This window comes from Dromiciops gliroides, chromosome 4 (assembly GCF_019393635.1).
Source record: "Dromiciops gliroides isolate mDroGli1 chromosome 4, mDroGli1.pri, whole genome shotgun sequence".
Lineage (NCBI taxonomy): Eukaryota > Metazoa > Chordata > Mammalia > Microbiotheria > Microbiotheriidae > Dromiciops > Dromiciops gliroides.
In genome coordinates this window covers 389,847,584-389,861,351 of record NC_057864.1, presented here as the reverse complement: position 1 = coordinate 389,861,351, position 13,768 = coordinate 389,847,584, and the positions used below count along the sequence as shown (strand labels likewise).

The following is a 13,768-nucleotide window of genomic DNA, read 5'->3' as shown; positions in this document are numbered from 1 at the left end:
CACTAAGTACAATTCCCAAGGATTCATGATGCAACATGCTACCCACTTCCAGATGAAGAGCTGATGGACTCAGAGTACAGATTGAAGCATATTTTTTTTTCCTTTTTTTCAAGGAGAAGAAAAAGATATGGCCAATTTAGCCATTTGTTTTACATGACTACACACATATTTGTAATGGGTTTTGCTTTTCTTGTCTTTGCAATAGGCAAGGAGGGGTGGGGAGGGAGGGAGAGAATTCAGAACTGAAAATAAAACAATTTTTTAAGAAAACACCAACTCTGTTTTTGCTTTTAACTTTATTTGGCAAAGCAGCACTGCATAAACTGTTCAATAACCAGGACACAGCTTACACAGCATGTTAAATTCATATACATTATCAGCCATGAATTACAAACAGGAAAAACAATACTGAGCTACAAGTCTCCGATCATTTCAAAAGAGGGGATGATCAAGGGAAAACTATGTCAGTTATGTCCAATCTGAACAGCCAAGTGTATAAGAGATATCACCTCTGATCTCTTGAAGTTTCAATATGTACAAATGCCTGGATTTAAAGGTAACAAAGCAGCTGATTGATTGTATCTACTACATGCTATTCTATGACACCACGTCAAAAGCTTTAAAAAGGAAGCTCATCTCTATTTTCTTAATAGCATCTAAGAGACATCTGAATACAGAAAACCTGATGATGTAAATGGTGTCATTAGATGCACAGAAGCAATCCGATCAACGAATATACTAGAGCTGAATTAAGGACCCAAGGAAAAAAAAAATCAACCCTCCCACCCCCAAGTCAGTATCGGAATTCACAAGCTATGTTTTTCATGATTTGCAGAAATCCCCTTCTTTAAATAGATGAACATAAAATGCAGGCATGTTAAAAGAAACAATGCACAAATGTGTACTCTGTCTCCTTCTCTACCAGATTGGCTCTGTGCTTCTTTAAAAGAACTGCAAACCCCACAAAACCACGCATTTTCATGCTGATTATAACTGTGACAAAGTCCGAAACAAGTTGTGATGCTGTTGGTTTTCAAAAAGCTTAGAACTGGAGATGAGCGATCCACTGTAATATTATATTCGGGTCAAGTTGATGTAGCTTTTACAATTCATCCCTGCAAGGGCAAAAAAAGACAAAAGACAGAGTTACTAATCCCAGAGTACATGCTCTTCTTGTATTTTAGGTGCAGTAACTAAAAGATATGCACCAGTCCCCAAGTATAGCAAAATGCATTAAAGGAAGGATAAGAAAGCCCACGTGCCTAAATTTCACTCAAGCCAAAGCAACATGAACGTCAACATCTGAAACATCTTTGTGCTACTCCAGAGTGAAATGTGAAACTCAAGCGCCCTTAAGTCCTTTGACTTTTTTTACAGATATCGTAACTTTCTTTGTTCCACTAAGACCAAGAATTCAGAGGCAAAGCGACCATTTACTACCGACTATAATCTTGTCAAGGACTTTTACTCTAAAGGCGGTAACTTGTATAACTAGAACTCAGTTAGCCTTGGGCTGTTGTTTAAAGTCCGTAAAATAAGAACTCTTTCCAAACTAAAAGTTTAATTCCGCTTTAGTTTATAGGGTACTGTGGCCAGTGCTCCTAAACCCAAACCATTTTGGAGAACATGAATTGTCAGCTGATTCCATGAAGCTGCTTTATCAGCTCAAAAAGAAACCACTCGTTCAGCCTGGTACAGCACTGTGCCTCCAACGCTGCCAGTGGAGAGGAAGGATGGAATAAAAAATGCAATCTAAAGTGGAACTATCAGAAGAGCCTCTCTCTAATGGTCTTATATTTGACAGATAGCCAAGTGACCAGAATACTAAGGTTATTATTATTTTTTAAGATTTTTAAAGTTTAAATAGGTGAGATAATATTTTTAATTCAAGTAAGTTTATTCTGCATGATGATTGTAAAATAAAAGATCAGCTGCCTCAATTTTTAAAATTTCTTAAATAATGACCAAACATATTTAAATGGAAAAAAATGCCTTTCTTTTATACATAATTTATTTTGTCTTGGAGTAAGGTTCTAATCACCTGCTCCATAACAAAATATCAGCTCCAATTTCTTTCATTTCTGTGGTTAACAATATTCCATTTTTAATGCCAGAAGCATAAGGTATTTAATTAAAAGAACTGATTATCATGATAAATAGCATGCATGCATGCATGTAAACATGAAAAAATACTTAAAACTTCAAAAATGTATTTGCAAATGCAAGGTGATAGTCATAACATGCTAGAGACATGCAAGACAAATCTGAAAATATTCACATTAAGATAAATACAAGACAAATGTTCATTTTTAGATTAACATGCACCAATATTCAAGTAAATTTTATAGCTAAAATGCTTGTCTATTAAACCTGTGGTCATACCAACAGTTACTTAGAAAAAATTAAGTAAATTCTAACTAGATATTAAAGGGTATTCATAACCACTGAAAATGTTTTAAAACTTACATGGCAAACTTGGTAAAGCAATACATCCAAATAGCTTATATTTAAAAAAAATTTTTATCAACTCATTCTAAAATGTCTCAATACTAAAATAAAGATTTCTATGGAGCTAGGTAGGTAGCAAGTTTTATTGTGATACTGGCCACTGTTTTATGTGGCTCCTATATAATCCCCTTGAAGTGATTTTGGGACAAATTTCCTGATATATTGTTGGATGTGCTTATATGCATAGTTTTTTTAAAATTTCTTCATTAATATTGTTTAAAATATTTTCTAAAATTTAAAATATTTTTTGGAACTGTCACAAATGTAAAATATATCAGGTTCATTAATTATACTTTGCATCTTTATGGGGCCCTTAAGTCCAAAAAAAAAAATAGAACACAGCATTAAATGGTTCCTATCAAGGAAAAAAAATGTAAAAGTTCCTTAACCAGAAAGTCATGGTAAAATGAATGCACATATTCTCTGGAATTCAATTAATTTTTCCAGTTGGAACAATATTTACTCAGGATCCACTCTGTAAAACACTGGATGATGCATTATGAGGAAATCCAAAAGAAACAGAAGGTCTTCCTAAATTAAGAATAAGAACAAGTGAAAAAATAACTTTTGTCTATTAACTGTAGGGTACAATGGGGAGAGAGTAAAGGTTCAGAAGAAACACTGCACTCCATGAATTTCTAATTCAGAGGCAGATCACCATGACACGCCCCTTCATTTTTCAACCCAGACATAGGTCTATATAATTAACAAAACACCCTTTTCTACTTAGTATGACATTTTATCTTAAATCTTAGTCTGAGAAAAATGTAACTACGCCTAAATGTGTTAAGGACTCTCAACTAGAAAGTCTCCTAATTTTGGCATTCCTTTCCTCTGATAATGAACCAAAAACCCAGGAGGCATCTTTCAAAATAAAGAACTCAAATCTGTGTGCTTTTTTAGCTTGTTTTTCACTATAACTGTATTCCCTAGTTAGGCGTGAGAATTTCCTTGATTTTGGCCTCTCAATGAAGTTACTAAAAGATAAGATACACTCTAGATTATCAAGAATAATAATAACTTACACTTATATAACACTTTATAATTCAAGTCCTTGACATACATTCTCATTTAAGACAAACAATCCAGTGAAGTTGACAGGGGAAAAGGGAATAAGCATTCCCTGAGTCGCTATTATCATCCTCATTTTACAGGTGAAGAAAATGAGGCAAACAGAGGTTAAGTGACTTGCCCAGGGTCCCACAACTAAGAAGTATCTCAGGCTGAATTTGAACTCAAGTCTCCCTAACTCCAGACCCAGCACTCTATGCACTGAACCACCAGCTGCCTCTATAGGTGGAGGAGAGATGGGAATAAGTATTTATTAAGCACCTACTATGTGCAAGGCACTGTGCCAAGTACTATACAGATATTATACCTCCTTATTAGATATTATGGCTACTGGGAAACAGATTTACAGATAGAGAAACTTAAGGTTATTGGGCTAAATTAGTGGTGGCTCAGGCCTCAAATTAAAACATGTAACAACAAAGCCAATATTCTCTAGCATACTCTATCTAATTCTCTACTACTAATAGGAAGAAAATTTGAAGAAGGTTCCAAAAGGGAAGGAAAGTGATTGTAACACTAAGCTTGAGAAAATTTTAAGACAGATTGGATAACCTGGAGAAGAGCATGCTAAAGGACTAGATTAATCATTTGCAGGAACACAAAGAATATTAATGACCGTTATTAACACTTTTCAATCTCCATGAAGAAAATACAAGTAACCACAGCAGAAGCGACCAAACTAATAACCTATCTTGGTCTCAGAGGAAAGGATATGCACCGCTCCCTCCCTTTGTTGGAGGGTTGGGGGGCCATGGGTACAGAATGGTGTGTACATATGTTGTCAGGCACTGTCCTGTGTGTTGGTGCTGCTTAACTGTTTTTCTTGGTTATAAATAGGGAATTCACTAGGTTAGTGGGAAGAGAGAGAATGAAAATATATAGTAATGGTTGTGATGTTTTAAAAAAAAACAAAGTAGCATTTCTTTTAAAGCCCATGAACTTTAAACCAGATAAAAAGTAAAACACATTTCACAGTAAAGGTTGCTAAGCACTACAAAAGAGGGTTAACAAGCACTCTTTCTTTGGAATATCTTTTTAAAATGGGGTAGATCCTTATCTGACAAGGATGGTTCAAATGTGGCTCTGCCTGAAGAGAGACAGGAAGGGAAAAAAAACCAGCTGGATAACCTATCTATATTTGTTCTAGACCTAGATTTTCAAAGGAAGCACAAGCTTTTAGACACAAATATAGACAACAAATTCATTGTTCTCAATACTTCTGAAGTATTTTATTTTATATTACCCCCTCAAAAATAAATAAAAGGAAACCCCTTTTTTCTTAACCCATAGAATTTGATCTGTAGCTCTAACTTTATCTTTGTAATGTACTCTAAATTTATATTTAAACTATATTGTATCTTTATCTATAGCTTTGGTTTCAAGAAAATTCACTTATCTAAACAAAAAGATCAAATACAGATCTAAAAAAATAAACTGTAATTCTTTAAAAATTATTACCCAAAATATGTTTAACATAATTGTACATGTAATAACCCTGTATCAGATTGCTTACTGTCTTGGGGAGGGCAGAGGGGATTGAGGGAGAGAAAAAGTTGGAACTCAAAATTTTATAAAAATGGATATTGAAAATTATCTTTGCATGTAATTGGAAAAAATAAAATACTCTTAAGTGGAAGTAAAATAAAATAAAACATACAGGGAGCTGAAAAATAAAATTATTCTGAAGAGATAACAGAAAAGTTTCCATAGTAAGCAAATGTAATAAAACTCCTGAAGTTTGGGATCTTTCAAAGTAGTAAAAGCTAAGAAAAGACACTAAGAAATATATGTAAAATACTTAGAAATTACTGTAACATCCTATAATTGTTATAATCTAGTACTTTCCTTTTACTTAAGTCCTTTAAAATTGGTTTAATTTGAAGGTCTTCAAAATTATATTCTCTTTTTAAAAAAAACCAATAGTACCTTCATTTAAAAATTCTAGACAGCAAAGCATTGTTTCCCCCCAAGAGAAAAAAAAAAAACCCGAAAACTCTTTTTGTGACGAATGAACACCAAAATTCTACTCATTATCATGTTTCAGTGATTTGATGAGGACAATATTTGCATGTTAGTTCTTACTGAACTCTAGAGCTACATTATACACTAGGACCAAATGAAATGGTGACAGGCTCATTTGTATAGTTATATGACATATTATTATTAGTATAACTGTCAGTAGCAGCAGGGCTACTATTAATGGGTTATTATTTTCAGGCCTGGCATTAGTTTGGGCTGTAGTTCAAGGCAAGGTTATTCTAACCACATCCAGGTGAGGAAACAGAAGCAGTTAGTTCATGGTAGGCTCTACCAGAACTAAAAACCCTGGACACAGAGAAAGATGAACTGAGCTTTGGCTCATTTCTAAGTACTTGACTCTTTTACAGGTTTTTGTAATTAGAAGATTCAGCACTGACTCAAACCACACTGATGGCTCTCTCTCTCTAAGTAAGGAGCCCTGAGAGGCAGGGCTGAGGGGACAGAGGGCTGAAAAAGGATCAAAAGGCCTGCACTCTGACCCTAATTCCAAGCCTGGGATCATGGACAAATCATCTCACCTCTCAGAACCTCCATCCTTATCTGAAAAGGAGGGGATGTCAAATTTATATGACCTACTTTTCAGGGTTGTTGTGAAGAATGTATTATGCAAACCGTAAAACACTATATAAATGAGTAGTTATTATTATTAAATTATAATCATTTTGTTTACTGATTTTGAAAACAGTTTACTATCAAAGCCAAAACAACCTAGACACAAATTTGATAAAGCCTATGATATTTGATACCAAAGCTCAACTATCCTTGTGTTTGACTCCACTATAGCATTTAACTAACTCCAAGGAAATATGGAAGATTCTAAAAGACAACTACATAAATCCCAGTATGCCGCCATGTCCCTCCCCGACTTTCCAAAACTAAAAGATAAACAAAAGAAGTGCAGACCATGCAATGATTTTTCTTCATTTTTAATGTAACACAAATTCATGATGTCATAATGAAGAGGACCACTTTTCAAAGCATGGAGTAGCAGAAAGGTGACCAAAAGTAGCCCTTGTAGTCTAACTGCTTAAAATCCACACCCTTTCACCTTGTACGTGTGGAAGAAGAAAGAGTGGAATTGATAATCACTTCCACCTGGACCACTGCTTCTCTTTATCTGTTAAAGGCACGTATATCACCCCCATCAGAGATTTCATTTTGACGCTGCCATCTTGTAGCTTATCATACTGTTCCAGCATCTGATTTCCACCTGCAGGACCAACTGGCAAAATCAATCTTCCACCAGGCTTCAACTGGTCTATTAGCTAAAATAAAGCAAAAAGAAGAAAAAAACACAAAGTTATCTATTTGATGTTAACAATAACCTTTTTTAAACTGTCCATCTACTATGCCTGTAAGCATATCACACAAACCACAGAGATTTTTTGTTGTCTTTTTTTTTTTAACTACCTTTTTTTATACATTAGGGATTTAAGTTAAATGGTTGTCATATATACCAACCAATACCCTTTAGGGAAAGCTAACTATCCTGGCATAAATGACAAAAATGTATGTCTATGAATCTCTAAGCAATGTAAACACTGGCCAGCTCACCTGAAGTACTTTGAGCCTTTAAGTATCTAAAGCAAAAAGAACAGTTTGTTTAGATATAAAACTGAGGCTGCCACAGAAATTCTAGTCCTCAAACTATAGTCTTCTAGAAAACAGAACACCCAACAGATTATGATCAGATCAGAAAGGAGCAAGCCATGAAAAGAGAGTATGAGACACTCCCAGTCTAAATTCTGCCCTTTCCTCCATTTTTACTGAAGGAAAACTCTGGAAAAGATTAGGAAAATTTGGCAGAAAGTAAATTTAGAAGAGGAATTCTTAACCTTTTCTGTCATGGATACCTTTGGCAGTTGGTAAAGACTGCAAACCCCCTTTCTCATAATAATGTTTTTAAATGTATAAAACAATACATATGGTAACTAATTATGAAGAAATACAGTTGTCAAGATAGTAAAACAGACCCCAAGTTCAGGACACCTACTTTTATACTAATGTTTTACACAATATACTTCAAATTTCAAAGGGATAAAACTAAATATAAACATCATATTAAAAACAAGCTAGAAGAACATATATTTCACAACTATGATCAGAAGAAAAATACAAAAAAGGGACAGAACCACAATTCTGATCATATCAAATGAGAAGAGGCAGCCCCACTTCAACAAACTGAGACCAGGCCTTGGGGTCACAAAGAGCTGGGAGACTGTGCAACTCCTGGACATTTCTGTAACTTTCTGATGCTCCAAGTCACTCTCTACTATGACCAGTTGGCAAACAAGTTGTAATTTGTACAGGTAGTCAGTGTTTCTTCACTGGGAGTTCCCCACTTAGATTAAATCAAATTCTGGCTGAGCCAACCCTCCTCCACAAACATACATGCAAAGCTTTTTGTTCGTGTGTTTACACAAACAAAATCTATGCAGCTAGAAGAAAAAAGTTATGGATTAGGGGAGGAAAATCTTTGCATTAAACATTCAGTAAAAGCCTAACCTCTAAGTACTACAGAGAATGAACACATGCTTGACTAAGTCATTCAATGATAGTTGAGTCATCAAAGGATATGGAGCATTTTCAAAAGAAATATTGTCAACCACCATACTGGGAGAAGAGGGAAGACTTTATAAAACACACTAATAATAAACTGTTGGCAAACTGTTCAATTGGTGAAACAACTTGGAGTTATAGAAGAAAAGTTCACTGAACTGTTCATAACCTCTGATCCAGTGACACTCCACCCCTTGTCACAGGAAGTGAATTACTAAAGGGTAACAAAATATTCATAGCAATACAATACTATGCAATAGAGAAAGAAAAAAAATCACATCCTGCACCCATTTGGGGAGGGAATGGCTGAACAAATTGTGATATGGTTACATAATGGAATATTAACCACGACCATGAAAATAATGTCAGAAAAATATGAGACTTCATGAATCAATACAGGGCAGAGGTAGCAGAACAAAAAGAACAATACACATGACTGAAAATAATGTGAATGAAGTCAACACTAGAAGACAACAAGAACTTAAGTCAAATATAAAAATAGCAAATGCTGACTCCATTACTTCATACAACCAAGCCTTCATCACCACTCACAATGGCTGCTAAAACAGCCTCTTCTTTTGGTTTCCCTGCTTCCAGGACTTCCTCTTTCTTTCTTTTCTCTTTTTTTTTTTTAGTGAGGCAATTGGGGTTAAGTGACTTGCCCAAGGTCACACAGCTAGTAAGTGTTAAGTGTCTGAGGCCGGATTTGAACTCAAGTACTCCTGAATCCAGGGCTGGTGCTCTATCCACTAGCTGCTTGGCTTTCCTCTTTCCAAACCACAATCTAGGTATCAAATTATTAATATTCCTAAAACACAAGTCTGACTGTGCCTCCAGAGCTGCATCACACTGTTTCAAATTTATTTCCCATCATCCTCCTTCACAGAGTATGTTCTAGTCAAACAGGCATATATGCTGTTCCCTGAATTTGGTACCACATTTCCTGTTCCATACACTGTCTCCTGCATTTCTGGAATAATTTCCCTCCTCAATTCTGCCTCTTGGAATCCCTAATTCTATTCAAAGGTCAGCTCAAGTACCGCCTCTTATTCAAGTACTTTCCCAGTTCCCCACTTATCATTTCTTTCCCCATGGATCCCAAATTACTTGGTATATATTTGGGGTTGGGTTTTGGGGGGGGGTTGGTTTTTTATTGGGGGGGGTAGGGGCAATGCAGGTTAAGTGACTTGCCCAGGGTCACACAGCTAGTGTCAATTGTCTGAGGCTGGATTTGAACTCAGGTGCTCCTGAATCCAGGGTCAGTGCTCTATTGACTGAGCCACCTAGCTGCCCCCATTTTGTTTTTATCTTTCTGTGCAGCCCATGTTGTTTCCCCCAAGGAGAATGTAAGCTCCTTGAGAACAGGGAATATTTTGATTTTACTTTTGGGTCCCCAGCCCTTAGACCAGTGCTCTGCACACAGTAAATACTTCATGTTAATTACTTTGAGTTGAAAAAATGAAAAGTGATCATCACCCCTTAGTATGAGGACCGCACATAAAAATACCATCCCTCTACAGAGTGCTTCCCCTCTGCTCATTATCTCCTATTTACACTGACTTTAGCTCACTTTGTATACATTTGTCTGCACGTTGCTGCCTATCTTTTGCCTCTCTGTGTGTTCCTAGCTGGGGATGTTTATGGATTGACTGATGAAGCAATCATAGAGATGAATGGACAATATGAACCAAATGGAAAAACTCTTCTGATACTTATCACTCCACCCCAGTACATTTCAATTCCTTCATCAAATACAGTATTTAAGGAGTGTATTAACTGTGAGGCAAGTGGAGTAACACAAATGAATAAAACATGGTCCCTTTCCTCAAGGAGCAACACCTATATCCAGAGAGCCTCCCATAAACCCCAAATTATCTACAAAATAACCACTGATTCTTTCATAATGTCCAAAATCCTCATTTCAAGTGGGTTCTTACCATTTTTTTCTTTACTAAACTGTTTATTTAGTGATAGTTGGTGGCATAGTGGACAGAGCATTACGCCTGGAGACAGAAAGACCCGAGTTCAAATTTGAACTCAGACATTTACTCTTTGTGACTTTGGCAACTTGTTTACCTCAGTTTTTTCAACTATAAAATGGGAATAATAATAGCACCTAGCTCCAAAGGTTGTTGTGAAGATCAAATGATATAATATTTGTAAAAAACACTTACTACATACCTGGTGCCTGGCACAGAGTAGGTGCTACATAAAGGCTTATTCCCTTCCCTCTATTTAACCTGCATTTATTATTAAGAGACACTATGAATAAAAAGGCAAAAAGGCAATCATCCCTGCCCTCAAGGAGTCTGTAATTTATTGAGGGAGGGGAATAACATGAACATAGAAAATTAAATGCAAAATATTTATAAAGTAATTTTTGGAAATCGTTCTTGCAGTTCAGTGGATGGAGTGCCAGGCCTGGGAGTGAGGAAGACTCATCATTCCAAGTTCAAATCTGACCTCAGACATTTACTAGCTGTGTGACCCAGGGCAAGTCACTTAACCCTGTTTGCCTCAGTTTACCCATTTTTAAAATGAGCTAGAGAAGAAAATGGCATACTACTCCTGTATCTTTGCCAAGAAAACCCCACATGGGGTCACAAAGAGGACGACATGATTGAAGTGACTGAACAGCAACTGGAACCAAGATAGGACTGGCCCAGCACCCTGAGGGTAGGTTTGTCTGGGACTATTCATTGGTTCTTTCTCCCCCAAAAAAGTGATTGAGAACTACATATCTAAAATCTGTCCTGGTTGAGTGAGTCTCATGACAAACCACTGAAGACATCTTAAGACCTGCACCATTCAATTTTGAAACTTATACTGATTATTAACAAAACTAAATTTATAAGGTAATTTGACTAAATATAACCTCAGTTGTAAAGGTGGATAATTTGTGGAGCTGCCTCAGAAGAGGATAAACCCAGGATATTTTTGGCACTTCTCTACAAAATCTTATCAGCTGCTCTAGGAATTCTAAAGTGTTGTTACACTGTTCAAATTCACAGACTCAGAATGTTAGAACTGGAACAAGGTTTATACATCTAATTTAATTAACCCCTTTTGTTTTTAGATAAAGAAACTGAGATGCAAAGGAAAATTACTTGCCCGAGGTTAAACAAACCTGTATAAATATAAGCAAATAAAGTAGAAGAAAACTTGAAGAAGGAGAAAAGCACTAAGAACTAGAGATGAAGGAGATCAATAAGTTGAAACTTAAAGGAGATTTCTAAAAGGCAGAGATGAGAGAGAAACATCTACTATAGGCATGGGGCATGGTACAGCATCTGAAGAATGACTCATCATTCAATTTAGTTGGAATGCAGTTTGTGAAAGGCAACAGTATGAAAAAAGGCTGGAAAAATAGGTAGGAACTAGATTGTGAAAGGCCTGAAATGCCAAGAGAAGGAGTTCATAATATTTTCTCCTATAGGCAATAGAGAAGGTCACAATCAGTCTGTCTATACATGCCTTGTCTGCCATCTAAATTGTAAATTTCTGAAGGGCAAGTGCCAAATTTTTACCTTTTCAGCAGATACTAAGATGCAGGATGACACAGCAGAAAAAGCCTAAGACCATGAGGCAGAAACTCTGGATTCAAATTCCTGTCTCTGTGGCCAGCCTCTTAAGCTTTGGTCTCAAAGCAGAGTAATAATAAGGAAAGTGTTTTGTAAATTATCAAGTACTATATATAATTATGAATCATCATTATTGCCAAAATAGTTTGTTGTGGGGAAATAGGGTAGGGGGTTTGGGGTAAGGGTCCTTAGGAATTCCTCTTTAAAGAATTACACCCTCTTGCACACAAATCCAATAGAATAAGATAATAGTTTATTTAGGGGCTGGGGAAGGGAAACCAAGAGAAATCCTTGGACTTCTTCTCATGGAGAAAAGGCATGGCAAAGAGCATGGCTCCAAGATATCTATCTCCTCGAGCAGGAGACCAGCAGATACTTTTATAGAAGACTGATGGGGGTGATCATCTGACTGTAGAAAGTTCCCCCTATTGAGGGAGGACCATCCCCCACTGGTGGTGGCTGGGGTAGTTGGGTGAGGGGTGGCTGTGGATCTCTCAAGCCACCTCTCTCCTCCTCATGCCACAAAGGCAGCAGCCACACCTAATCTTATCCTTATCTCCCCAGGGGTGGGGGAGACAGGAATGAAGGGTGATGGTCCCAGAGCTAGCTCAGTCCTGATCTGGTGCCACTTATCTCTTTAGCTGTGTCTGTCCTTTGGTTTAGTTTCTCAAGGAGAAGGTTCTTTGATTTACCCCAGAGAAGTTCTGGAGTGCTAGGCCCTATAACATAGTTTCTAACCGGCATAATCAGAAGTTCACATAGTGCCTTACAATTTACAAAATCTCCTTATGATGAATGCTAAAGATACTGTCCCAATTCCTGGGCTATGTTGAGATTTTATCAAATATTGACAAATAAAATATGCCATGTGAGGGGCAGCTAGATGGTGCAGTGGATAAAGCACCGGCCCTGGATTCAGGAGTACCTGAGTTCAAATCCGGCCTCAGACACTTAATACTTACTAGCTGTGTGACCCTGGGCAAGTCACTTAACCCCAATTGCCTCACCAAAAAAAAAAAAAAAAAAAAGCCATGTGAGAAGATTGTTAAAATAGGAGTCGATTTGTAATATTATCATTTCATGAAAAAAATATGTGAAACAGATAATTAAATGTTAAATTAACCTATAATTTAAATACTAAGAGCCACCTTTATATAAATCTACTAGCAGTGACAGCCTTCCAGAACCTGTGATTTTATGAGTGTGGATATTCCCTCCAAAGCCTCAAATCACAACCTCTGCAACAGAAAAAAATTGTCTTCAAGAGCTTCTGTGGAACAAAAATTCATCACCTACAGCAAACCTCTAAGTGATAAGCCTCTTTAAGCCCAGCTAGCCTGGTCTTCAGATGATAAACAGGACAAGAATCTAATTACAATAAAATACAACAAAACAAAAGACTTACTGCTTGAGGCACAACTGGAGCGGCAGCTCCTACATGAATAGCATCATAGGGAGCTTCTTCAGCATATCCCAATCTTCCATCCCCCACTGTAAGAAAAAAAGTTTCATTTTAAAACCTATGAAAAGAAAATAAACTATAACAATGAGCTAGATGTTTAGTATATGTGATATAATTTTTAGATAAATCAAAATTGGGGACGGGGGAAAGCTCTTCCTGTGAAATATACCTCACCCCCCACCTTTACCACAAAACGGTGTCTCCTATATTAAAACCAAATATATCAGAAGGAATTTTTTTGGGGTGGGGCAATGAGGGTTAAGTGACTTGCCCAGGGTTACACAGCTAGTAAGTGTGGAGTGTCTGAGGCTGAACTTGAACTCGGGTCCTCCCGAATCCAAGGCTGGTGCTTTATTTATCCACTGTGCCACCTAGCTGCCCCAGAAGAAATTTTAAAGTTTCAGTTCAAAGTATCTATCACCAGATCTTTTTTTTTTTCATCAAAAATGTTAACAGGAGTTAGCACATGTTGAAAATTAGCTGATCTTAAATTTACCTTAAAATGTATGTTTTGTTGACAAAAGTTACTCAATTCTCCTATAACTAA

The 13,768-nt window shown here is 36.6% G+C and overlaps 1 protein-coding gene across 2 annotated transcripts in view; it reads right to left on the bottom strand.

The window, feature by feature from the left end:
• Positions 1-277: 277 nt before the first annotated feature.
• The window catches only part of PCMT1 (protein-L-isoaspartate (D-aspartate) O-methyltransferase), a 44,863-nt gene continuing 31,372 nt past the window's right edge, over positions 278-13,768 (bottom strand). Inside the window, exons 6-8 of one of the 2 annotated variants that reach the window (XM_044004471.1) lie at positions 13,165-13,250; positions 6,668-6,884; positions 278-1,115 (exon numbers count right to left, since the gene is read on the bottom strand). In XM_044004471.1, the coding sequence (XP_043860406.1) occupies positions 6,705-6,884; positions 13,165-13,250 (266 nt within the window). In that variant the 3' untranslated portion in view covers positions 278-1,115; positions 6,668-6,704. The remainder of the gene's footprint in view (positions 1,116-6,667; positions 6,885-13,164; positions 13,251-13,768) is intronic. The other variant, XM_044004470.1, reaches the window with a different exon arrangement.